Genomic DNA, 27545 nt, shown 5'->3' with positions numbered 1-27545 from the left:
ATGGCAGCCAGGTGAAATCTCACATTTCTGAAGAAATGAAATGCAGTTGAGGCAAAGGTAGCATTCAGCAGTGTCGTCAGGCTTTGTTGTGGTATTGGTGAGCCTGCTTATAAAATAAAAGTGGATCCTTTCTTCTTCTCTCTGTTCCATCTTTCAGAGGACTTTCTTCTCCAAAATATTAGAAATGTTGCATCATACATGGAAGGACCTTTCTTTTACTGCAATCTAAGACTGAATGCCTTGACTGATAAAAAGATACCAAAATAAACATCCAATCTTGGACATTTACTATTAAGGTTACATTTAAAGTCTGAATACAGAGTGTGTGGAAGTTTGCAGCCTTCCTGCTGCACAGGGCAGTGTGTAAATACCAGGGGATCTTGAGGAGAGCATTTATGTTCTTATTTTTGGATTGACATTAAAAGCTTTGAAGAGTAATTTCATCTAAATTTATTTTTGCACTATGTTCTTTCTCATTTTAGCACTGAAAAGGCTTTTTCTGTCTTAATTGTAGCATCTCCATTTTGTATTCCAGTTTTGTCTGCTTTCTGAAGTGTAGGAATTAGGGATCTGTACTCTTGGTCTTAAACCTCTTTGTAACTTCTAGCTGTTACTTATTTGTTCATTTATGTATTTGGTAGTGCTAGATAGAGATGAGAAAGTGGCTAGCTTTTGCAGAGTAAGAAAGAGAGGGTCCAGCAACTTTGCATCTTTTAAGTAGTTTAAGGAAAGGCTGATGGATAAAAACCAGCAGAAATACTTATGAAAGCTGTTCATTTCTTCCCTCCTCACTTCTTGTAATGATATTTTGCAAAGGCTCGCCTTTCCCCTCAGACAACTGTCTTTCTAGTATTTTCTTGTTAATGAAATTTTAAGTCAATGAGCTGGTTCCCAAATAGTAACAGACCAAACCAGGATGTGCATTAGCAGGCTAATGGCAGCCACCCTCCCTTGCTGAAGGCAGTGTGTCTCATGGCAGTCCTCTAGGAGTTGGCTGCATCGCTCGGAGCACTTAATGTTGGCTCTGCTAAAGCACTTCTTGTCCTCCCATCATCTCCTTTGGGAAACTTCTCTGTTGACTAATAGATCCCACTTGTCAGGAAGCCTTTCCTGTTCTTCAGTCTTACTGACCTCAGTTCCAATACATCTAACTGTAATTTCTTTGACTACTCTTTAATGAAATATTAATAAAGAGAGGCAAAAAGCCATCCCATTTATATTCATATAAAAAATGGAAACTAATCTGTAGTTTGGTCTTCACTGTAAGACTTGCAGAACTAACTGTTCAACAGTAGTAGTTAAACGCTGCCTGCATATGTTTCAGGCTGATAGTGGCAGGACCTGAAGTTGGCTTGCATAAATCCAGCTATAAGTAAAACTACTGGGACTTGGAATCTGTCAGGACCGGTGTGTGTGTGTGTGTGCCTGCGACGCGCAAAAGCTGGCAGCTGCTGAAAGCAAAGCTGACCTTCCGGGGGCTCCTGGGACATTTGCGAGGTTGTGCAGTGCGCTGGTTGAGATGCCGTGGGTAAACCAGAGCCCTGGGGTGGGAGGGGAACCACCGGGGCTGCGTTTAGTGAGGAGGATGGTGTCGGTGTGGCCGCAGCCTGCGTAGCTCCATCCGGTGCAGTGGAAGCTGCTTGCAGCCGTCGTTGCCACCAAGAGAGGCTGGTGTGCAGGAAGCAGCTGGGAGAGGTTTGCACAAGGACTTGTTGTTTGGTTGCTCACATTATATCAGTGTTTGGGCTATTGAAAGGGATTTGGCCTTTGGGTCTCGCTTGCATCTCTATTTATTTTTGCCCATTCTCAGTTCTCTCTGTGAATGCCAATTTTCTGAGTCACTCAGAATGATTCCTGCCTTCATTAGGGATTCCTTCCAGCTTCCCTTTAACTGCCTGTAGGCTGCTGCCTGCCCCTGCCTCCCTCTGTGCACTTGGCGGTATGGATTTAGCTCTCAGTATTCTGTAACTCATCTCCTGCAGCTCAAGCAGCTGAATACCTTCATCCACGTGAAACTGTACTGTACCTTTGGCTCTGCACAATTTGCATTCTTCACCTGCCCTATTCTGTGCCATCCCTTCATCTTCTGGCATTTAAGGTGTGGTATGAGGCTGTAGTTTATTTCAGGCCTACAGTAGCTGTGCTTGAGGCTATTCAAATGAAATGGTTAAACCAGGAAACTGAGCATCCGGGAACCTTTAATCTCTTTCTGTTACACTGTGTCCTTCTGTGTCATCCTGGATAAACCCATTTTACCTACCGGTGTCCTTATTTCTGTGACATTCGTTAGAGTTTAAATTGCCTGTGATATCTACACCACACAAACAGGACTGCTTTTTTAGAAGCCTAAATTAAAAGATGCAATGTAAATAAGAGTTAATTGTATGCTCTTTAATGGGTGCTCTTACATGACTTGCTGACCTCTGTGGTACTCAAAAACTTGTCTACACGAAATACAAAAATCAATAAGGAAAATAACCTGGGATGGAGGATGGGGCTCTAATTGCAGCACTGAGTGTCAATAGAGTAGATGTCTTAATGCTGGTTAATGACTGTCCATAATGCTATTCAAAAAATGTACATTTGCTGTCACTTTTTCAAGGTCCAGATGAGCTGCTTGGAGCTCTGCTAATGATGCGAATTATTTAAGTCTCATTTGTATGCAGTATGCTCCTGCTTTGAAAGTACTTTGCAGAATTCAAGCCAAATTCAGCCTTGCAGCTCCACTGAAGTCAATGCTTGTCTGTGCATCTGTTGATTGTTTTTCTTTCTTCCTTTTTTTTTTTTTTTTCTTCCTTGAAGAGTTACTTTCTTGTTGCACTGATTTTATTTTCTTGAAGGTATTTTCTGCAACGGGTTTGTAGTCACTTCTCCCCTCCCCAGTAAAGTAGCTGTAAGTACAAATGCAGTTCCATTGATTCTCCCATCTTCGTAAGCCCTACAAATGAGGACAAGCTATGCAGAAAATAGCGTTCTGTGTTCTTTCCTTTATACTACTTTGCACCTCCTAGGCACAGTTTTGGTGATGCATGGCACTTCTCCTAAAAAATGTCCTGCAAAGAATCTCTGCCTGCCATCTGATGTATCCAAGAAACTGAGTTCCTGTCTGTTGCCTATTTCTGGATTAACCCAACACGAACTGATGAAGGCCCTGGACTTGCACGATTCTGCAGGTTAGTTCTGCTCAGCCATAACAACGCAAGGATGCGCCTTGTGATGGCTGACAGCAATATGGTATGGGAGTCCGATCTGATATTTAGAATAAAATTAGCTGCTGGAAGGGAGGACAGGCATTCGTAGTTAAGACGTATATTTTAGTATTTGACTTTATAATTGAAATATTCCTTTAATGTAGTTTTTAACTTGACCCAGCTATGTTTTTAACACACACACTGGGGATGGTGGGGAAACATCATCTGTGATTATATCATTCACTCCTCCTGGGTACTGGGCAGGGGTGTGATTTTTATCTTACAGCATAGCCCTACAACTCTACTGCCTGCACACAGTAAGTGGGAGGAATGGAAAAGCTTCCTTTCTAAATGTACACATCACTAGAATGGGCAGTGATGTTTCTTGCCAGCTCTTAGATATTTGCTGGCAGCACCAATACAGGGATGAGTGTTGAGATGTGGGAATAATGGGTTCGTTTCCAAGCTGTATGGAGGATGAATCTAGATGCCCTGCTGTCCTATGTTATATAACACTATTATAGTGTGTGGCTTCCCCTCTCCCTTCACTGCAGCACAGCTCTCCCAGCCTGTGCTCATCGCAGTGCACTTTACAACACGGCTCCTCCCCCCGAGCTGCCTGCCCATCCCTGCTGGCCCACATCTCTTCCCTTTCTCCTGCTGGGGCAGCCGTAATCCCCGCAGGAATGTGGCCCACGGCCTCGGGCATGTGACTCCGGAGAGCTTATGATGGAGAATACAAAGCAGGAAAAAGCAATCCTGTGTCACCTAGCAGCGTAGGAAGGGAAGAGCTGAGCATCTGTGGGCTGTTCGATGTGCTGCTGTTCGATGTGCGTGGCTGTCCAGCCACATCATCAGACAGAAAAATAGAGGCTAGACTTTTCAGCTGCATGTCTTGTTTCCCTGTCCATTGTGTCTGTGTGATGTGTTCTCTGCCTGTGGTTTTAATAAACGTCTTTCTAAACTACTTTCTGCTTCAGCCCCCTTTGGCATAGCTCGTTCCAACTCAGCTGCTTCAGTGTGCTAAGATGCTAAGTTAGTTATGTAGAAAAGGGGAAAAAAGAAAACTCCACGTAAAATATCTGAGGAAGCTGTGGCTGTATCTCTGTGAAGCTGCTGTATGCTACAAAATCCTCACCTGACGTTGCACGAAGCACTGCCACTTGGTCATATTAACACTTCCTCCTTTTTGCATTTATGTCTACAGAATGCGCTGAAGTATTTGCCAAGAGACAAGCTTGTGTTGGATTCTAATAAGCCTGTCCAGGCAGGGTGTTGCTGTCTTGTACAGTGCCTCACAAATCTCAACGATTCCATACAATTTCTGTGTGTGGAAACTGAGTTTTGTACTACGTCGTAAGCACCCATCTTAACCCTGCTAGAGCAGAGCAGCCCTTTTTCTAGCAGAAACCAGAGCTGTTGTTGATTAACGTCTTGCTGAAAACGAAGTCTTTGCCATCTGCTCCGCCCCCTCACTACGAATGCCACTCTCATTATGTTGATTATGTAATTAAAAATGAAAATATATTTTGGTAGAGTGCTGCATAAGCATCTGTGCTTATTCTTCTGCCTCCTGCCCCACCTCATACTGAAGAGGAAAGACAACAATTGTTCCACTCGCCAGTGCTTTATATTGAAGCTGTCGCGCTGGCTGCCAGACCGGAGCACGTCATGGGAGCAGCCACTTGAGCCCTGCTGGGTCTGAGCTGCGGCTCCTTCGGAAACCCCGGCTATTAGGTTCATGAGAAATCTGTGGCAGGAAGCTGACCCTTAAACTGTGGCTCCTTTAAGTTCTTGTGATGGGTTAACTTGAATCCAGAACGTGAAAAGTGAACAGAAAGAGGCCTGGCTACTTCATAAGTGATGGTGTGACCTCTGAGATTAGCAGGGCTGCTCACGTTACAAATATGGCCTGTCTATCTAAGGATGGAGGAAGAGAAAGAGAGGAGGGGTAGCCTTCTTGTAAGTGGGTTAGAGCAATTACTGAGGTCTCTTACAGCAAATGAAGTTGTTAGTGTGACTCACGTTCCCTTTTATTCCTCTTGCTGCCAAGTTTTAAGCAGTAACCAGACAGGGAAGAAAAAAAAAAAGAGAAAAGCAACAATGGAGAAGAGTTGAACTGAAACAACCCTTCATTCAGGGTATTGTTTGACATTTTAGTTCTGATTGTACATAGAGATAAAGGACCTATAAATATCCTGTCTGCTGAAATTCCTTATAGCAACATCGCCTGTCAGCTGAACAAATAGGGCAGGTTCTCTAAATGCTACCTAATTACACATGTAAATACAAATTACCGATTATCTCCCTGCACCACATGGAATGAAGACCCGATCGCTGGGAGGGACGTTAATCTCCCGTTTTACTGAGAGATGCCCCAGTCCCAGGAGAGCAAATGGCGCACAGCTGTTACTGCTGAATCGGTGCAAGATCCGAGACCAGACTGAGCCAGGCAAGGAGATGTTTATCTGGCTGGTGAGCGCAGATGAAAGCCTCTTCTGATGCTTCTGAAAGTATCTCAGCATTTAGTTCTGTTTAACAAATGGCTGGAAGCTTTTCTACCCTGCTTCAGAGTTTTTAATGAAGCATTGTGATTCCCATTGTGGTCGATTGTTTGACAGTTTTATTATTACTGGTACGCATCGCGTTTTTTAATGTTTGACAGCTGGAGAAAGAAGTATTTTGTGCATTCAAATTTTTAGTACAAAGCTGCTGTTTTCTATTCTGCCTTTGCCTTTGTCTCATTGCTGATGCAAATCAATGAAAGACAGAACTGATGAAATTACATCTGTTTACTTTTCACTTGATAATAATGAGACACAGCCAGCCCTTTGTAAAAGACAGAAATGGGGGATGTGAATGTTTCTACAGTATTTCTATAAGGTGTTTTTTTTTTTTTGTTACGATATAAAGACATTTATTTGTTTCTTATGTCTTGATTTATAAGATAATGTGCACTTCCTAATGTGTCTGGAAAAAGAATGGAGCAATGAATGACAGCAATGGATTCCAATTGAAAATCTCTTAGCTTGTTACTTTTATCAATTCAACAACACAAATGATCGTAGCACATTGCAAAACAAACACCAAGATAGTTCTGTGCTTTACAGTAAGACTGCCTCTGATCACTGCTGTACATCTGTGTACAGCTACACAAAAAAATCCAGTCCGCTGGCTTTGGCTTTATACACACGAGATTGTTGCGAGGCCCCAGCTTTGATACACTGGTACGATATTGGAAAGAAACAAGCTGCAGAAATCAGATACCCATGGTCGTTTTGGTGAGTAATGTGCGTGTCTTGTGGATTGTGTAATGCATTTTCTGGGGGGGGGTTTGAATGCTTGCCCTTAGGAAGGAGGCCTACATTTGTCTGCCTGACTTGTGCAGCATGCTCGTGTTTTTGCATGTACATTTCTAGGTGTTCATAGCTGCAACAGAAAGGTTTTGGGAGAGGTAAAAGGCAGAAAAAGGATAGGAAGATGAGCAGAAGGGAGGTGGTAAGGGAGGCACTTACACAACTGCTCTCCTGATGACTGTTTCCTGTGTTTTGGCCAGAAAGGAGAAAAGCGCATCAAAGGATGGTAAAGCCAACAGAGGTGTCTGAAGGCTTCTCAGCAGTGGAGCCAAATTTCCCTGCTTCACAGGCAAAGCGAGACTCAAGAGTGCTATCACATGGCAGCTGAGCCAAACCCAATGAATTGCGAGTATCAAAAAGGACAGCCCTACTGCTCTCTTTTTGTGCAGGTCTGGTGCTTGTCTGACCCTTTGATGAGTATATGCAGCTCAATAAATTTAAGAAAATGAATTCAGCAAAAAAAACAGTGAAGCTATCAGCCACGGAAGGGAGGAGGGGCAGACTCTCGCGAGAGTCAAAACTGGAGCTGCAGTGGTAGGGAGAGGTATGGATATCAGATTTTTGCTGCAGATTTGGGGTGTGCTGGAGGATGTCTTGCTGCTACCCTACCCTTAACGTTCCTCTTCATCTCCTAGGTGGTGCCTTCTCTCAGAAGAGGACGCCCTGAATACGGAGTGATTAAGAAGGATGCCTGGACAGGTGAAGGGAGCTGGTGGTGGCAGTGCGCATGGCAGAGGAGGGAGCGAATTGCTGCAGGACTGCAGGAGCCCAGGAGGATCTTGCCACGGGTAAGAGTAGTGGAAGAACTGAGGAGGAAAGAGGATGCGTTCAAAGCGACTGCAGAAAGCTGCTACAACAAGCACTGAGAAAACACTGGAATACAGAGCAATGGTCCCATTTTGCCAATCTAGCTCTTAAAGGGTTATGCTAATGTATCCAGGTAGCGGCTCCTGAAGGAAGAGTCCTGTACATCTCCCTTATTTAGGCATGCATTGGTCCAAATTGGGTTTTGACAAGAGGACAGCAGCTGGATTTTTATTATCTGAGACAAGCAATGATATTAGCTGTTCAGAGTTCATGATGGAAATGTATCTGCATGCTGGCGTGCATCCAGCTGCACTTCACAAAGGTAAATGGGGCATGAGAGTGGTGCACTGCTCCCTTTTAATCCATTTGCTGTAGAAGGGGGTACTTTGCCTCTCTGCAGGAAGGCTGGCAGAACTAGTGTGCTAATGAACACACATTTCTTGCTGCAGCATATGGGCTCCCCAGATTCATAAACCCAAGCAATTCATAGATGAATTACAATATCCACACACACTTTGTTGATGTCTGGTGTGAGAGGCATAGGCCAAAGTGTCAGGGCATCTGCTATCTGCTCTCCTGCACATACTGCTTGGCAGAGCACAATCCCTTAGTCTTTCTCCACTTCCATTAATTGTACCTTCAAAATCAGATGCAGAGTGTCATCCTACAGATGTTTTGCCATGTCCTTCCAAGAGCAGCATTCTCTCCTGCTCTCTCTTTTTCCCTTTCCTTCTTCTTCCTTTCTTTCCTTTTCTTTCTTTTTTTTTTTTTTTTTCCTTTTTCTTTTAAGCAGCCCTTATTGTCAAATAATCAGAAATAGTTTTCATTGCTGCTGGTCTTTTTGTCAGAAGATTCCCAGGCCAAAGGTTCACTTTGGTTCTGTTAATGACAGTGGGAAATGAGACATCATATCAAAGTGTTGGTAGAGATGAAGGGCACTGGTGGATCCCCACAACAGTTCTGTGTCACCTGTACAAGACCCATAGGCTCAGTAACGTAGTAAGATAATGTAGCACTTGATTGCAATGGATGTATTGCACTTATGGAAGGCACCTTATCATGGGGCTCCACATATCTCAAGTAATAACTGCTGATGTCAGGTAAGACAACGGTAATGGGAGCAGATAATTTTCCCATTGTTAAAACGCTACAAATGTCTTAATTACATGAAATTTAGCTAGATCTAGTGCTGGTGGCTGGAGGGAACATCCTTCTGAGGTTCAGCCTTTCTCTTGGTCTGAACAGAGCTATTTAAAGAAGTAAGAATTATATGTAATTATTACCCATCTTGAGTTTCCAGGCAGCAAGGTTACCACATGAAACTGCCGTTCAGATGTTCTCATTTGTCCCAGGAAGCTTGAACAAAGATCTATAATCTGCTCTGAACTTAACGAGCTTCCTTCAGCGGTGAAGCCCCTTGAGGCACACAAGCTGTCTTCTGCACAGTTGTACAGCTACCTAACACAGTGCTCACTCCCTTATGGATGTAGCAGACAACTTGTGTTTGGCCCCTACCCCACGTTCCTGTCAGTCACAGGCTAAGTTCTAGCCATACTGCAAGAACGTCCTAAACCAGTCTGCAATTTGTATTTCCTTGCCAAAGATCTTATCTGCTGCGGGTGCAAGTTGCACCAGAAAGGTTGCTGGTGTTGAAAAATGTGCACTCTTCTGTTCTGCAGCTCTGCCTTGTCAGGCTGGGTTAACTCACCCAAAAGAGCTGGATTGAGCTGTCCTGTGAGAAAGCTCACGAAGCAAGGCAACACTGTTCTGATCATTGGGCACTTGCAGATTATTGTTCTTAGGAGCAGGCTGTACTTTTGCCATCATCATGTCAGGCTCTGTGCTGCATTTCTGCAGAAGTTCATGCTTTGTATTCCTATGTTTGCAAAAATGACAAATTGAGAGTAAAAATTTATTCAAATTAATTGCTATTTATATATTTACAGGAAAAAAAAAAAAAAAAAAAAAAAAAAAAAGAAAGTATGCCAGGGATCAATGACCCTGTGAGAGATGTGGTGTGGATTTCAGTGGGGTGTGGATTGGGCCTCAAAAGCTGCTGATCTCAGTCCCCTGGTACTATCATGAAAACTTTCCATCTACAGCAACAGATGCCACAGGGGGGTTTATATTTGGATATTATTAATCCCTTCCTTAGGAGTGTTTATTAACAAATGCTTGCAAGTTGTATGATGTGGTGTGGTGTAAACAGGAAGCACTCCAAGGTATTGCGTTGCCCATGTAATGCAACACATATTCCAACAGCTTGGCTTTTTTTTCAAAATACTGCGACACCAATTCCTTCAAGAAATCTCTCCTGTCTGCATAGCTCATTTCTGCTATAGACATGCAAAGCTGCAGAAGAGCCAATTGTCTTAAAAATGAATGTTGATTTGCTAGATCGGGAACCGACGTCTGCAACTTATATCCCACCTTGAAAGTTATGCAGTACAGACTCTTTGGGTGCTCTGATCAGTGGATTGAACAAAGCACAAGAGAAGAGGCTGCCACCTTTCCTGCAGCACAGTGCTGCGTGGAGAGCAGCGATGCAGATTGCCCTGCAGGTACTGCAGCACCTCTCAGCCCCAAACCTGGGGCAGTGCCTCTTCTGCCACTGTGCCAGCAGGCTGGGCTCTGACTCGTGCAGGGAAATAGCTGTTCATTTCCAGTCAGCTCTTGTTGTCTGCCAAGAGCAGCAATGGGAAAGCTAAGAGTGTCTGTTCATAAGTGGAAACTTTATAATCAGAATAATGGTGCTGAGGCCTCCAAGCTGTCTCATAAAGTCTCCATGCTGTTGTTGTGTGATGTACCAGTGTTGTCTGTGTTCTGAGTCCTGGTAGCTTTTATATCAGCATCTCAGGATCCCATTGGCACAGTTTCCTATGCCTTGTTCAGCCAGTGCTATGTGCAACAGGAGCAGACAGTGGGGAATTAGACTTGTGCCACCACAAAATCACTGTGTGCGTGGTTGTTATAAACCAAAACGAGTGGTAAGAACATCACCTGAAATGAAGTTCTAGGGGCTCTGTTTTTGAAGGTTTGGTGTCATTTCTCAGACTGGTTCTTAGTGAAGGTGCTTCTGTGTCTGCCCCAAGTGCAGATGCAACTGGGCTAATATCAGGACTGATGCTTTCTCCTCTATCCTCACATCAGTCAACCTCTTCATCACGTGTACTCCCTTGATTTCTTAACTATGAGCGAGAAAGAATGAAAATGAAATTGCTGCAATAAAACCACACAAAACCCCAATAATCCTGTGTCTACATGCTCTAACTTCTGCCTTTATTGGAGGCATGCGTTGTCCGGCATGAAGCTGAACTGAGAGTGAGTGGGGGAAACAGACGGCGTATTTAAGTATTTGTAAATCGTGAGCCTTGTGAGGTTTTGTAATGATCTTACTGCCTGATTTGTACGTTCGTGTATTTGTCTAGCAACGGATGATATCAGAAACAGTGATCAGGAGGCTGATATTACACACTAAGTCTGTTCTGCAAAATCTCAATAGCCTTTTGGTGCATGGAGCTTTGGCACATGCAAACTGTGATTGCAGCGACATCCTCGTAAGTCTGTGCAAACACTGACTGCATGTGTTTTGTCACTCGTGTAGGACAACTCTGGTTCAGTATTTGCATCATCCACAGCTTGTTTACAGAATTTGAAGTCTTGAACAAAGTGAAGCCAGCTGATGAGGAGAAGCTGGTTTTCAGAAGGTACGAGCTCCAGGTAAGTGAGGACAAGTGAAGCACACAACAATATAGAAATCACTCGGTTTTACTGCAGCCAACTGAGATGGAGTGTGCTTTGGAGCTGGGAAATTTCCATTCCTGAAGTGCGGGACGGTGCCTGGATACTGCTGCAACCGCAGCTGAGAAATAAAAGCAACTTAATCTTACATAGCAGCAAAATGTCAGTACATTAATTAAAATTGATAGAGTTTTATAAGATTTTAAGGTTGCTGTAAAATTGATTCCTTCTAGAATATTTAGAAAATAACTGTAAATGACTTTTATAGAAATGAAGAGTGTTAAAAGGACTTGAAATTGCACCTAGGCTTTCAAGCTGTATCCTATTTGTGGACATCAGATCTGACAAGAACGTGACACTACATCCCCTACAACAGTGACAATGTGACAGTGGCAGAACGATGTGCAGTGTGAGATCAAGGTTGTTACGGACAGTGTAGTTCTGCAGCTAATAAATGTTCTTGCTCTCTGTGGCATGTTCAAAACAAATATAGCTATCTGTTTACCACTTTTAAGTCCATAATCTATAAACCACCATAAGCTTCCTGTAAAGTCAGTCAGAATGCTGAGCAGGGAAGAAACAAATACTGGGGGCAAAAAAAAGTGAGTTCGTTTTGGCATCAAACTGCCCTGCTTCTTGGGCAAGATACTGCTTTTAACTTCCCAACGGCATAAAATTACAGAGATTCTCATTTACATTGAGGTCACTTTACATTGCTGAAGCAGTGGATGACATTTAAATGAAAATCTGTCCCATGGGCTTTCAGCTATATGTCACTGGTTAAATCGGGCCCAGGTAGGTTCAGACTAGAAGTTATTAGCATCTGATGCTCTTTATGAATCTTAGGATGGTTCCCAGCAGATCAGAGCTCATATCTGAGCAATTTAAGTTTGTGTCACATTCATCACCATGGTTCCTGACTGCCTTAGAAGTTAAAATACATCTTTATAAAACGCCTTACATGTCTTAGTTCTTTTTCTTTTCCTCCACGCAGAGGCTTGAAGTCTCTTTAAATAACGCTGGGAAAATTGCTTTCTGCACTGAATGTCTGTGTTTGGTTTGGATGATGGGTGGGTCAGGGTCACCCCAAAGTACTGTGAACACAAACTATGTGCTTCTGCAGCAGATGCCACCAGAGCTGTGCCTCCAATGTCCCCACACAAATAATGCAACTAAAGTGGTGATGATTTCAGGAGAGGTAGTTTTAATTTTAGCAGAAAAAAATGAAATCTCCAATAACCAACATTGTAGGGCAGCTGTGTGCTGTTCTTTTTCTAAGCCTGATTATGCTGTTCCCAGGAGCAGTGGGGCTCTCATAGTATGTCCAAACTGCGGCACGTTTAACCTCTCCTACGGTAAGGCTTACCGTTTCCTAATACAGCCTTCAAACACAAGGCCGTGCTTCTGTCTGGAAGAATCTTCTCATTGCTGGTTTTATTTCTACCGGATGCATGGAAACATTCTTTCCTCTCTGCTTTTCATTATCTGCTATCATTTCGTGATATCAGTGTCCCCAACATAACCCAATATTTTGACCATCAAACTAATAACATCCTTAAAACTCATTTATGTTCTTTCTAGAATTGATACTTTGATGTCACCTCACTAAAGTAGAAGACACAGCAAGTGTGGGTAATGGCAGTGTATTTAAAGGGGCTGAAAAGCAATTGGTAACATTTGTACCGTCCTGCTGAATTCAGTAACTGTACTGCTTCACTGAAAGGCTTACATGGCCTTCTGTCACAAGAGAGATTGTTGGCAAAGCACACCATAGCTTTCCGACCTCTCGTTTGGCTCTAACTGGATTAAACACATATGGGACCGCAGCATTCACAGGAGTTGAGGGATCTTCCACACTTCCTGGTATGCCCGCTTGGTTTCCTTTTCTGTTCTGCCACACCTCAGCGCAGGCAGATTTACTGCAGCCCAGGGCAGATTTACTGAAGTAACCAGAACTGTAACTATCGTTCATTTTCGGAGTGGAGAGCCATGGAAATCATGTTGGACTTAGTTTCAGGAAATTTCAGCAATTATTCCCATTGACTGCTGTCCAAATTTCCTGAGAGAAATGAAGCGGTGCTTCGAGGCAGAGCACGCAGGGAAGCACGATGTGCACGGCTCACGGCTGCTAAAGGCAGGCAGGACACGATGTCCTCCCGGCCAGCTCTGCGAGCAGCACGCAGAAACGGAACAGCCGGGCAGGGCCGGGAGAAACCTGCAGGGCGACGGCGGGGAGAGCCCGGGGGCGGCGGCCGAAGCCCGGAGGAGTCGCAGCCCCGCATGGCCCGCGAGGCAACCGGTGCCGAACGGCCAAACTCACGAACCGAGGAACGGCTCCGGGAGGCGCGGAAGACGGAACTCCGCCGCGGAAAGCCACCCCGCTGCACGGAGCGGCTCTGAGGCCACACCGGCCTCGTACCGGGCCCGCAGCCCCTCCTCGGGCCGCCACCCGATCCCGCCGCAGCCTCGCCCGGTGCGGGCTCCATTTCCTGCCCCGCCGTCACCTGACGCCCCTAATGGCGCCGCGCGGCCCGCGGTGCCGCCGCACCCACCACGTGACACCCCGACCACGTGACCTGCGCGCCGCACCCCTTCCCCGGCGGCTGCGGTTGCCGCAGTCCTAAGCTCCGCCCCTCCCGGCGCGAGCTCCGCCCCCACCCATCCGCCCCCCTCACGCCGCCACCCCTCCTCCTCTCCCCTCCCCGGCCGCGGTTGATGCGCGCGCGCGGCGGTTCCGTCTTCTCAGAACGGCCGCGGCGGCGACGGCGCTGAGGGGCCCGGCAGCCGGCGCCCGGGGCTGCGGAGTGTGGCGGGGTGGAGCCCGCCTTCTTCCTGCTCTCGTCCTCTTCCCCGTCCCCCTCCTTCCTCCGCCCGCCCGGCCCTCCCCGCACGCAGTCGCCGCGGTTCCCGGCACGGACAACATGGCGGCGGTGGCGGGGGCCGCGGCCGCGGGCAGCTCTGGTGGCGCCGGAGGCCCGGAGATGGTGCGAGGCCAGGTGTTCGACGTGGGGCCGCGCTACACCAACCTGTCCTACATCGGCGAGGGCGCATACGGCATGGTGTGGTGAGTGCCGCCCTTCCCCGCCCGGCCGCGGGGAGCGGCCCGCGCGCGGCCTGAGGGGAAGGGAAGGGGAAGGGAAGGCCGGGCGGCTCCGGGGCGGCCCCCCCCGCTGCGTCCCGCCGTTCCCGGCCCGGGGGGCCGCCGCTTCCCCCACCCGGCTCTGCCTTTTCGCCTCCGCGGTGCCGTGGTGCGGCGCTCACCTGGCGCCCGCCGCCTGGGCCCGGCGCTGTGTCCGCGGGGCTCCGCTCGGCCCTGCGCGGTGGGAGGGTGGCGATCCGCGCGCGTGCCGCGTTACTTCGGCTAACGGCGACCCGAAGGAGCTCCGTGTGCGAACCGCAAAACGCTGGAGAGCCATCGCGAGATGTCGGCGTTGTTGTAGCAGCGCCGGGCCGAGCCGCGGTGCCGCCGTTGCCCGTCTGGCGCGCGGTGGCCGCGCGGCGCTGCTGGGGCCGCGCTGCTGATGGGACTCGGCCTCGGGTGGGAAACTTCTCTCCTTGTTTGCCGGCTCGTTACGGCGCTGCCGCTGTTTTTCGCTGCGTTGTTTGACCGGAGGCGCTGTGTGACACCCGCGGGCTGTGACGGGGTGGGAGCTGTAGCGGCGTTGCTTTCTCTCTCTGACTTAATTTTTTGTAAACCGCGGCGTGTTTCTCAGCGAAGGCGCTTCGCTGCCTGCAGCTGCACGCTGTGTATCGGCGGGTTTTTCGTCCTGCGGAGATGTGCTGGCCCGCCGCGGTGAGGCCGTGCCGTGTGTTGGTGGGAGCTCGCGAACAAACGTCTGCCAGAAAGCTTGGAGGTGCGGCCTTCGCTTTTTTGTTGTGGGAAGAAGCTCCAATACGCAAACTGAAGCTCCCGGTGATGGTGTAAAAATAACCTTGTTAGTTTAGTGCTGGGAGTCACAACAACGGCCAGTCCAGAGCTCGTCTTACAGACTTTGTTATTGTGTGCTTTTATTATCTGAGCTGGGACGGCTGAAGCAGCGCAGGCAGCTCCGGCAGGCTGCTTTGTGCTTGCAGAGTGACTTAGACAAGTACGTGGGAACGGAGCTCGTGTCGGTGGGGTGATGGAGGTGGTGGCACAGCCGCTGTTCTAACGCTAAGTATTTCACCACTGAGCAAAGATTGCACGGCGCAGTGCGGTGGCAGCTGATGCCCTTTTTTGGCGTCACCGTACTTGGGAGCAGACGGGGGGAAACCGGGTCCTTTTCTTTCCCTCTGCACGGTGTGTCATTCCCTACTGTTACGGAAGGGTTTCCTCTCTGTAACTGGAATATTATCTTTTATTTTAAAGCTTACCGTATTAAATGCTATCCATATTTCTTAACAAAAAATTATGAATCTCCAGTTTAGTTGAGACGTGCATCTGGCTCCTTTGTTTTCTCCACTAAAGCTGTTAATGTGAAATACTGAGTGTGATGCATTGTGCTGCAATTATTATCTTCTGCCATGGGTGTGAAATGGCAGGGAACAAAGTCTCAGTTTATGCTGTGTGCTTGACAAGGGAGGTGTTGGATGCACATGTTCCAGCTGAATGCCATAGCAACTGTAATGCGTTGTAGCGCAGCACGCTACTATGGTTAAATAACAGTGCTTATTGAGCTGCCGAGGTAGAGCTTATGCAGATTCTGCGTGTCTCTGATCTTGCTTTGACTGCTAATGCAGCGAAGATGTGCAGAGCATCTCCCTTCGGGGCGGGGTGGTGGAGGGCAAGCCACCGGGGTGCAGGGGGAGACAGCTCTTGCTCTTGCAAAAGCCATGCAGATTTGTACTCTTAACAAAGGACAGCAGGGCAAGCGTTAACGGCTTTAGGCCGTCAGCTAATGTGTATGGGACAGAAGGTGCTGGTTATCTCTAAACGCCTTGTGCTGTAAGACTTTTTATATGCAAAATGGATGACGTAACTCTTAGAATTCCTCACTCCCTTATTTTTCATAAGTGCTATGTTTCCACAACACTGAATTAGAGAGTTTATGTTTAAAAAAAAAAAAAGAAGTCTTGCTGGGAGTTAAGTGGTTAATAAGTGGGTATATAAGTATATAGGAATATAATAAATTGTTGATAAGTGAGCATCCTTTTCCAAACTTTTGTTTTTCACTTTTCTTGCATGTGGAACCAGGGAATGAGCACCATGCAGAGTTCTAGCTGAAATCCTCAGCACTTTGCAGGACTGTAGGACATGAAATAACAAATGCGGGGGTTGTTGGCCTGGGGTCAGCCAGTACTGGCAGCAGCTGGAAGCTGCAGAGCTCTCAGGTGCAGTGTGACGGCTCTGGAAGCTGCCCCTTCCTCACCAGCGCTGGTGGGCAGTGTGTCTTTAAAGTCACTGACTGTACTGAGCCCTAAATTTCCAGCAGGAGTTGTTCTCCCTCCACGTGGTCGGTGCTAATTTGGCAAGGTGATTGTCCGATAGTCTAAAACAGGTCGTTTTTTGAAGGAAATGGTTAATGGGAATGTGATGACAGGCTTCTGTTTTGTATTGTTACTTGGAACTCTGCTTGTCATCACGGTTATGTAAATGTGAAGTGTTATCACTGCTGCAAACTGTGCATATAAATCATGAAGGCGAATGGAAAGTGGAAAGAAGATGGCTTTGAAGCTCACGTCTTGTATTTCTTGACCTAAACTTTACACTGTTGCTAGAAGGATATACTGACTTTTCTTTCCAGTTAGACATGGGTGGTGCCTGTGTTCCCCACCGAGGCCACTCTGGTGATTTGGGGCAGAGGCGGCCTTGCTTTGGTTCTGTTAATTATCCATTGATCTGGAGAGAATACAGCCTGCTGGTGGAGTGAGTGCAGAGGTCAGCATCCTCCTTTATAAGTGCTTTTAGGGAGCACAGGTTGCATATAGGTGTTGCTACCTGTTAACTAGTGAGTTCTGGTCTCTGATAAGGAAAGCAGGGAGCTAATAGGCGTTGCCCTGATACCTCCTCATCAGTGCATGGATTGGAGCAGAGATTTGGAGGTGTGATGGATGGAGGGTGTCAGTCCCCTCTCTCTGGCAGCAGCCTCCCGCAATGGGATGGTCTGTGCTGCAGGTAGGGGTTGGAGCAGCATCCCCTGTTCTGTCCCGAGGGTTTGGGGAGGAGAGGTGCCTTGTCCTGGCTGCCAAAAGCCACGGCTTAGGGCTTGGAGAGTGCAGCTCAGGGACATTGCATTCCATAAATAAATACAGGTTTTCATAACACAGCATGCCCCAGCCCACAGAAACAGATACCTTGTGGGTTTTTTCCCGTTACGTATGAAGGAAATAAGGCTGTTGTGCTCACATTAGCTCTGTGTGGTTGCATCGCTGTCTCCTGTACTTCTGTATCAGGATCTGGGACTTATTGCTGGGCCTCCACCATTTGGCACATGGTGAAGATCTTACCAGACAAGAAATTTCTGCAAGGTTCTTAAAAATCTTCACTTTACTACAGCAGAACAATGCTCTGTGCATGTCTGACAGGGGAGGGTTTACACAAGAGGTCACTCTGCAGAGACATGGGTTAGCCTATTGGCAGCTGTGGCACAGAAGTGTGCCTGTGGGATAGCAGGGGCCAGCTTCTGCCCGAGCTGCTTTTGGGGAGGGATGGCTGCTGGGCACGTGGGGCTGGGGACCTTCTCTTGTAGGCTGTGTGTTGTGGTAGTGTTCAGCTGTGATCCAGAAAGGAAATTATCTGATCCATTTGATGTTTGATATTTTGACATCATGCTGTGCAGCAGTTCATGGAGCAGAGCGGGTTGGGAGGCGTTGGTCACACAGCCTCTGCTCACAGGAGGGCTCCCTCATCCATCCAGCAGTGCTGGTGGCCTGCTCAGAATTTCTAGTATCTGCAGATGGAGGTTTCACCCCTTGTCTGGGCAGCTCCTCACACCTACCCAGCTGGCAGGTGAAATTTCTGCATTCAGAAACATGAGAATCTGCCTTGCTGAAGCTTGTCGCTGTAACCTCTTGTCACTTCTTAACCTCTGAAAGAGCCCAGACCCTGCGGTGCGTCCCTGCTCTGCGGGCAGGTGGGTTCCTGTGGCTGTGCCTGGCAGTGTGCGCGGTGAGGAGCGCTGTGAGGCAGCACGTGTCTGCGCCCAGCGTGGGATTCCTCAAATAACATCTGCAAAAGCCCTGTGGGCTACTTTCAATGGTACTTAAGTTTGGGTGTCCAGATTGCTCAGGTGAAGCCTGTGGAGGCACAGCTGTCTCGGAGAGTCACTTTTATTGTATTGCAATGCAGAATGAAGTGAATAGCCTAGGTGTGTGCTCTGTTCTGAGTGATGGGTGAGCACTGTGCAGAGCTGTGTCTCTCTGGCCTCCTCACCCAACAGCACCCAAAATCCAACACAAGTTCTGCTGAGGGAAGAACCACTTCTCTTGGGGTTATTCTTTTGTATTTTAATGTAATTTTCATAAAAGAGTGGAGTGCTCAGAGGTGATTAGAATGCAAATGACAGTTTTTGTTACATGGTAGAAAGCGTTCATCTGTGTTGTGGGTATGTTTTAACTACCAACAACTTGCAATTAGGCTTACAGTTTATGATATGTAATTACTTCATGCAGCAGTTTTCCTTGCAAGTAGCAGCTGTCCCCATACCTTCCTGAGTGCCCAGAGAGATGCGCTGCAGCCCGGCTGGCCCAGTGCACACAGCAGCCTTCTGTCAGCATCCTGGGGAGGGCAGAACTCCCACGGCAGGTGTGAAGGCATTGTTGGCTGCAGAGCTCTGAATGAAACTCAGACAAAATGAGTGAGGCTGAGGACTCGCTGCTGGCACAATCTTCTGAAAAGCGAGGGAGAGCCCGCAGGGTGCGCCCAGCCTGCTTCCTGTGTGCCATTCCCATTTCTGCAGGGTTAGGAAGACCTTTGCCTCAAGTTGTGTGTGAACAGTCTGGCTCAGCCGTTAATACTGTCACTGCGTTTTTTTTCTTCCTGCATCTTCTTGGAGTGAAATACCGCCAACTGTCTTCTCTGAAGTTTTGTATTGTGTGGAGTCGAGTCCATTTCTGAAAAACAGTGTCATCATCCCCAATCTTACATTTTTTTCCTTTTCTTCTAAAGCTGCTTTTAGGAGTATTTGTGCTGTCGGCCAAATTAGACCCTCACAAGACAGAAGGGCGAGCCCAGCTGGTGAGCTCATTAAAGCCATTGCTGCTCTCAGCTCTCAGGCCGCACTCTTCCTTCGCTGGTAGGGAAGGAAGCGTTTCCTGCAGTACCTGCCATGCTGGAGCACTGCTCCATAGTGCCGTGCAGGGCACCGTGCGGCCCTGCAGCAGGCAGCTGCTGCTTTGTCCTTCCCAGCCTGCTCAGGTCACAGTGTGCCTCCTGCCACGCTGCTGCAGCACTGTGCTCTGCAGCTGGTTTAGCTGAGACCTTACTTAGGAAAGGTTGAGGTGGTGTGAGTGCCGCTGGGAGGGAACAGGAAGGTGCTGGCAGAGGACTTCTTTGCTCTCCCTGTTCCTCAGCTTGCTCGGCTTTGTGCTGCCCTGGGTGTGAGGTGAGGCAGGGGCAGCGGAGTGCAGCCCTGAACTCACGGTGCCCGTCCTGGGTGAGCAATTTGCAGGGAAGTTGTCTGAAGTTTATAAAGAATATGGGAACTTGGCATGGCGATGGGTGCTGTGGGTCTGTTTTGGAGGGAAGGGCTTTTCACAGCAAAGCTCACAAGAAATGTGAGTGCCATTGATCTGTATCAGAGAGCTTGCATCTAAGATGGGGGTAAGCATGAAGGCCGCAGGTGGACAAAGCTGTAAGAAGTATGAGATTAATCCCCACCTGTTTCCCGAAGACCAACTTAAGCAGAGGTAGGGTGATGAGTAGGTACTTACAGTGACTTGTGTGCTGGTACGCAGCTAAAGGTATGGAAAGAGCCGTGTGGGAAGACTGTCAGCTTAGTGACGGTGGGGTGGGTTTCCCGAGCCCTGAGATGTCAGAACACCGAGGAGTGAAGAGACTCTTTAACAAAGCCGTGCAGAGCGCTGTGTGAAAGCACGACTGCCTTTTCCAGTGCTGCTGCTGGGGCGTAGTGCTGCAAGTGCTGCTCCTCATGGCTCAGTTCCGCAGCCGCTAACAGAACAGGGGTCATTGCTCTGCCACCCGGCATCGTGCAGTGACTCAGCTTTCTGGCAGGAGGAACTTATTTCAGACTCCATTTTGCATGACTAGATACTTATTTTCAAAACTAGGAGCAATCTAAGGAATTAAACCTTTAAATAGTTACTACGTGCATAGTAAGTATTTTAGAATTATAATGCTTTGAAAGGTCAGATTTTACTTTGCCAATTCAGAAAAATACATGTGTGCCTTTTTGGCTTAATAGAATTATTTGAATAGATGAATGAAAACAAATCTCTTACAGGACGTGCCAAAGTGCCTTAAGAACTTGTGGTGTGAAGGGCAACAACCTGTGCTGGGTCAGAAACAGCTGAGGTGTAAAAACACTTAAGAGTAATCATTCACTTCTGTTCTAGGGTGGAAAGAGTTGGCATTATTGTGCCAGAAACCTTTATCATTAGGATTGGTGGTGAACAGTGGGTGAGAGATGGCCGGAGGGGGTGGGGGGCTCAGGTGAGGGTCACCTGGTTCCATTTTAGTGCAGTCAGTGGCAGAGGCTGACAAAGCCAGGATGGAGCAGCACATGGCTCACTGACACTTTGCTCCTGAGCTGAAATAACAGATGTTGTCAGAAATGGGATTTCTTTCCTTTTTTTTTTTTTTCTTTTCTTTTTTTTTTTTTTTTAGAAAAGAAAAAACAAACAAAAAAAACCAAACAGATCTATAATGAATGCAAGTTAAAGTAGTTTGCTTAGGTCATCTTCTGTTAAACACACACACACACACACACACACACACACACACAAAAAAAAAAAAAAAAACTGCCAAAAAACTGTAGCAGGACTTGATCTGGTGATGAGCAGCATGTGAATGGGGATTAAGAACATGGTTAAATTCCTGAGGAATTTGTGAGGTCTGACACTGCTTTGCAGAGGAGTCGTGATAGAAGACTTAGTAACAGATTTGTGTTTTCTTGGTCTAGGTGCAGTAAATCTACCTGGTGGCACCAGATCCAGTCAAATGGAAAGCTGTTCAGAGAACATGAATTCTCAAGTAGTCTGCTGTCAGGAACTTTGAGGCAGACCCAAATTCAGGCTGCTTGGAATTGAGTTGCGTGTGCTGCTTAGCAACTGTAACATTCTCTTGTTGCTCATTCTTCTGCTGCCAGTTTTGTAGCATGAGATGTAAGGAAATGAAGAGAAATAGGCGGTGCTGATGGCTGTGCGTCCTTTGGCTTTTCTGGAGAAGAAGATGACGTAAGGTAAATGTGAGCTCATCTCGTACTGCACGACTTGGGGCAGGTCTCTGAGCACAGGTGGCGGGGTGTTCAGCAGTCCCACGTGTGGTGGCTGCACTGAGAAGGGCCTGCTGGTGTTCCTCGCGTCGCACTCCTGCCTGCTGTCCCTGCAGGGAATGCCTGCGTTGTGCCACAGGTGACTGGGGACTCAGAGGTACGTGTTTGTCTTCTGTCCTCCTGTGTGGCATGAAGAAGAAGCCGTGTTCTTACAGCCTGTGATCTCTGTGGAGTTTGAAAAGCAGCTGGAGATCGGAGGGTGGGATGCCTTATTTTTAATTTTTCACAAATCTAAAATAGAAGCAGCTCTCTGCTTTCAGCTGCTCCAAGAGTTGTGCTTTTGTAGGTTGAGGTCCATTAAAATGATGAGAATATGCTTAATGTAAACATGCATGTTTCTTTTAAAAGTAGGTTGATTCTCAAGGTTACTGCTAGTGCTTGAATGAATACTATGCTTATTTATCTTAAGAAATGTTAGGAATAAGCGGAACAAGGTATCAAAGACTTCTGTTACCCCTAATTGTTCACAACTGGGGGATGAGAGTACGTCCAGTGTTAGAAAATGACACAGCTGGATGTCATTGAATCTGAAACTGCCTACTTTGTCCCTTCCTCGAGCCTTTGCTCTTAGGAAGGTGTTCTGTAGCTGCTCCCAACCTGGTTGGCCAACTGTATCACAGTACTGTCATTTTGCATACAGCAGTCTAAAAAATAAGTTCAAGTTGTTTGCATTGTAACGTGATAAATGGCAGCATGTTGTGGAAACATCTGCAGTTGAGCTAAACGCAGGCTGAGCGAAGAGCCTGCAGGTCTTTCCAGATCAGCTGCTCTGGGAGCCATGCTTCCCTCTCCAGACTGCAGGCCGCATTATTCAGTATTTCAGGGAGATTATCTCTGACTGTGCCCTTGGAATCTTGTTTCCACAGCAACGCGAAGCTGCTGACAAAACATCCCTTTTAAACCTGAGATGGGTCAGTTCTGAGTTGTAATCGTGTTGTGTGGTGTCGGCCGCAGCGCTTCATACCTCTGTGTCTGCGAGTGGCTGCAGGACAGCATCGGGCTGCTGACCCCACAGCGCAGCCGAGGGGCGAGCAGAGGAGGCGGTTGTTTGTCAGCATCTGTGTGAAGAAGCAGCCCGCTGTGGAATGTGGCTGCGGCCAGGAGCTGGCTCCTTTCTCCCAGCAGCTGCGGCATGCTCTCACTTGTTCCAGCTCCGAAATGAAATGTATGAAGAAAAGAAATGGGCAGGAGAGCGTGCGGCAGCCTCTGTGGTAGGAGCTGAGCTTTGGTGCTCGTCCTGTACTGCGTGGTGACAAGCTCTCCTGCCCTGGGAAGGGCTTAATGGCAGAGGGGCTGCACGCCCGCCGCTCATCGCAGTTGGTTTGTGGCCAGAGGCAGCCCTGCCCTGGGTTGGACTGCAGTGCCTGGGCTGTGCAGCCATCAAGGCCGGCTCAGAGCAGCGTGGCGCGGCTCCCCAGGCCATGCGTGCTCATCTGTTTGCTTTGTGCTGCTGTGTGGGATGTTCTGTTTAGTCAAAACTTTGTCATATATTTACCTTAAATGTATTACCTTAATACTGGGAATGATGAACGGTAGCGCTAGGGCTGGTATTGATTTGTACACGGTGTCTGGAAAGGATCTGACTAATGGTGCTGCTGTAGGCTGTCACAGGATGGTAGCTGCAGCTTGAAATAGGAATAATGTGTATGCTGGAGTTGGGCTGTTTAAATCAGAATCAGTTTAATTTTATCACGATACAGATAAATAGCATTCACAGCTGTGGTTGCATCAGCTGGTGAAGCTGCACATCATGATGGCTGAAAATCCTTCCTTTTGAATACGTAGTGCTGGTAACAAGATGCACCATCATGGGAGTAACCCAGAGCCCGTAGGGCGCGATGTGCAGCGGTGAGTGTATGTTAAGGGTTATAAACTAGAAGCTATGGATTGGCACTTAGAAAATTACTGGTATGAGAACTGGTATTCCCAGTTCATGGATCTCTGAAAAGCCGGCAGGTTCTTGGCTCTGGGAGGCAGTTGGTTGGCTGCTTCAGTGAAAATAACAACACTTACAAGATCCAGCAGAGCCCAGTTAGGCTGTGCAGCACTTCCAGACAGTGCTTCCAGAGTGTGGATTATCCAAATTAAGGTCGTGCTTTGGGATGTATATGTGAAGCTATTTCTTCTTGAACTGTAGGGGGAGCCCAGGCAATTGTTTGTCATAAAATTAGATCTCTAATTCTGGCTAAGGCTGCTCAAGGTGAATCCTGTGTTAGGTGGTAAGTAGGCTGTTCATTAACAGCAGTGAGTTTTTGCATTGGGGTTTTGGATTTGCATTTCCTGTTACTGCCAATGGACTCCAAGCAATGTGTTCTGTGTTCCTTCACCTGCTCTGGGGAGCAGCACTGGTGTTAAAGGTTGTGAGGAGTAGGAGGGGCTGTGGGAAATGGTTGGGTCTGGCTTGCAGAGTACAGAGTTACCTTAGTGTGCAGTGATTCCTATGTCATGACATTATGTAGCAGTATGTAATCTCACAGGCTGAATATGGGTGCGGTGGCAGCACGCATGCGAGTGGGAACACGTGACTTCAGTTCTGCTGAATTCAGTCTCCTGGGTACCTTTCATGGATAGGGGCCTGGTCTTCTGCCTAAATTACAGGGAAGAGATTGAAGCTGTTAGTGGCCTAACCTGTCTTCTGTGTCTTTTAATTTTATTATCAGCATCTTCGGGGCCTTCGTGACCCACCTTTATGTGAGAATCAGCAACGTAGACAGACATCCAGTACTGCAAGGGATTAAGGCTTTATTTAAGCAGCATCAGTTGTACATGTTGGGCATTTTGCCTTGTTCTACTTGTCATAGCTGCTCCTGGCTGATACATATGGTTCTTCATTGTGAGAGCAAAATAGGCTTCAGTCAATACAAAGAAGAGAATAAGCTTATTTAAAACAATAGAATGATCTGTAAGATTCTTCTATTTCATTCCCAAGTACAGGCTGTTCACGCTTAAGAATCTCTAGCTTTGTTTTGTGCTGGTGACTTCCTGTACTGGCCTGCTGGAAGCACCTGGGGACATCCTGAGCAGCCCAGAGAGCTGCCACTGGGGAGGTGGCATTTTGTTATTGTTTGGTTTGGGACTTGTGAGTGCTGATGTATTGGATACACATATGTACTAACAGCAGGTGTAATGAATACTTACTGCGTGGAATTTCAGAGCACTTCGTGGAGCACTGGAGTTCAGTGTTTCTGGAGGCGTGTAACATTTGCGCTTGGTCTGTGCTTATAGATGAGTTACAGGTCTAAGCAGGTCGAAGTGATTCTGTGGGGGCGAGGGAGTGAAAGGGATGTCACTGCATGTATATGAGCTACATGAATTTACTGGCAGCATAAATTCTGTATCATTTTTGGCAATAAAAGTGAGAAATGTAAATGTTTTTGCATACTGAAGGTACAGTGCTGTCTCAAAAACATGTTATTGCACCATAAGCGTGCTTTGTGGTAGAAGAACCTTGAAGGAGCCAGACATCAGAGTTCCTTTCAGTCGTCCTCTTCTGATTGGATTTTCATATCCATATTTCATTCCGGCTCATCTGCTTGCCAGATGCTGCCTAAGGCCAAGAAGGAACGTCCTGGGATTTGATGGTAAAGAATCCGTAGGATGAGAAGCGTGGTTAGCTGGCAGCATGGCTGTATTTTCATGTGAAATGGCTGAGGCCAACAAATGTCTAAATATAAGCTTGATAAGTATTTTTTAAGAATTCTAAAGTAGTGAATAAAAAATCTGAAAGGAACAAGCGATCTTTATATATTAAAAATTACGAACATTTAAATTCTAATTATGTTAAAAGCATATGGTAATGTAATTAAAGAGAAATTATTATAATGAGATGCTTTGCCGTTCATGTAAACAAGACCTTAAAGAACGTGCTAGAACAGCCTTGTAACCATTCGTAGCCTTTATGCTCAGGAATAACTGGAGGCTGCGGTTTGGAGATCTGCGCCTCCTGCACAGCCTCACTGCTGGGCCGGGCGGCGACGTCCTCGTGGCTGGGGGGGCACTGTGAGCGGGAGGCCTGAGCTCCTGTGCTGGTGCAGCCCTGAATGCTGCCCTGCGCTTCTTACCTCAGTGTGCCCTAAGCGGTGCTGCAGGGCTGCTCCTTGCTGCCCTTTGTGCGAGTATGTTATTTTCTGGAGCTGTTGTCCTTGGAATTGAACTGGGAGAGGCGTCTTCACAAGTTCTCCATTCCCTTGTTCAGAAGTACAGAAAATGCAGTTCAGTGGAGGAGTGAGACATGGTGTAGGATTCTGCTGCTTGAAAGATGGCTTCGGAGAGCTTTTCCAAAGTGAATGGGTTAACCCAGGATTAACTTGTTGTCTAAAATTTCTTCTTGATCACAGTGTACAGGAAGAGTCAAACTTAATTTTTCCACGGGGCAGCGAGGAGATGAATGTGTCTGTCTTTGTTCAGGTACTTGGGACTCAGCAGGCTAAAAGTTGGCTGCCAAAGGTCATGACTTGTAGGTACCCAGATAAGCTGAAAACAGAAAAAATATTGTTGCGCTGTCATCAACTTAAAAGATACTTGTTACTGTCTCCTGCATTTGATAAAAATAAATGTAAAAACAAGAGAGCAGTCCTTGCGTTCAGTAGAATTAACATTCTTGCTTTCTGAATTGAATGAATGGATTTTAACTTTTAACACGAATTATTGGTTCTGTTCTAGTTCTGCCTACGACAACGTCAACAAAGTTCGAGTTGCTATAAAGAAAATCAGTCCTTTTGAGCATCAGACGTACTGCCAGAGAACTCTGAGAGAGATAAAGATCTTACTGCGCTTCAGGCATGAGAATATTATCGGAATAAATGATATTATCAGAGCTCCAACTATTGAACAAATGAAAGACGTGTATCCTTTCAGAATCTGTTGTGCTTAGTGGTTGATACCTCCTTCTCTGTTTTCATTAGATCCCTCTTCATCCTTATCCTTACTAAATTTTAATAAAAGCTGGCTTTTATTACTTTAAACTGGAATGGGAGTTCATAGTATTTGATGGATTTGTAGATGCGTTGGTTGATAGGTTTGATTCCTAGATAAGTGCGAGGTTTGTTTTTTCTCCATATTTAGAAAAAAAAAAAAACAAAACAACTCCAAGGCAAAGAACTCAATGTGCATTTAGTGCAGTCAGTCTTTGAACTGTCATTGTATGCAGAACCTTTGTTACAACTGTCAGATTGCTTCAAGGAGAAAATGGAATGGTAAAGCTCTGATGTAACCGTCTAAGACTTTCCTAAAGAATGGAAAGGATACCTTTGGGGCAGGGGCTCAAGAGGCCAGGCATCCCTCCACTCTCACTGTAGCCTTGCAGTGCTTCTTGCGTATATGAAGTCTGAAACTACTCACAGGCTGGTAAACGTGTGCTCGCTGTTGGCTTCATGTGTATATCGAACGTAGCAAGGCTGTTACAGCTGAGAGGTTCTGCCCGTGGTACCAACCTTAGTTTGGAGTCAGCTCGCATCGTTTCACTAAGTCTGTATATATTGTTTCCTTTTGGCTTCACAGATTTTCACAGATGTCTGCCTGTTTAAAAGCACAAGGCATTGAATTGAATTGAGGTCAAATGTTCTCACTTCACTAATTAGCAGTGTGCTCTTTGAGTTCAGTCTTCCGTGGGACTCTGAGGTTGCACTTCTGTGGCCACTTGCTGCTGTAGGCGTGTGCTCTTAAAAAGATGTCGTGGTGGTGTGGTGTGATGGCAGCGTGCAAAGGAAGGGATGGAAACGCCCAGCTGAAATGGCAGTAGTAGTGGCTGGCGTTTGGGGTTGTGGGTTTGTTAGCTTTTTTTTAATCCTATTTTGGGGGAAAACTGTTGTGGAACTGCACTCTGAGAGTTTTGGAGTTGAGTTGAATTAAAGGAAAGGAAATTTTGGCTCAATTCATTTTTGTCAAAGCAGAATTAAACCTTTTTGTGTTAATTTCAGCCTTGGGAAAGAATAATGTGATGAAAGATACTAGAATTTAACTTGAGCACAGTCTTTGCTTACCAATATGGTATGATAAACGTATAGTAAAGGAGAACATTT

The 27545-nt window shown here is 46.7% G+C and overlaps 1 protein-coding gene across 1 annotated transcript in view; it reads left to right on the top strand.

The window, feature by feature from the left end:
* Positions 1–14001: 14001 nt before the first annotated feature.
* MAPK1 (mitogen-activated protein kinase 1) overlaps positions 14002–27545 on the top strand; it is a 28422-nt gene continuing 14878 nt past the window's right edge. Inside the window, exons 1-2 of the mRNA XM_042866086.1 lie at positions 14002–14159; positions 26188–26370. Of these exons, the coding sequence (XP_042722020.1) occupies positions 14017–14159; positions 26188–26370 (326 nt within the window). The 5' untranslated portion in view covers positions 14002–14016. The remainder of the gene's footprint in view (positions 14160–26187; positions 26371–27545) is intronic.

Source organism: Lagopus leucura, unplaced genomic scaffold (assembly GCF_019238085.1).
Source record: "Lagopus leucura isolate 7727_CA_CO unplaced genomic scaffold, USGS_WTPT01 Super-Scaffold_806, whole genome shotgun sequence".
In the NCBI taxonomy this organism is placed as follows: Eukaryota; Metazoa; Chordata; class Aves; order Galliformes; family Phasianidae; genus Lagopus; species Lagopus leucura.
The sequence above is the reverse complement of the archived record's forward strand: the minus strand, read 5'-3'. Positions and strand labels throughout refer to the sequence as shown.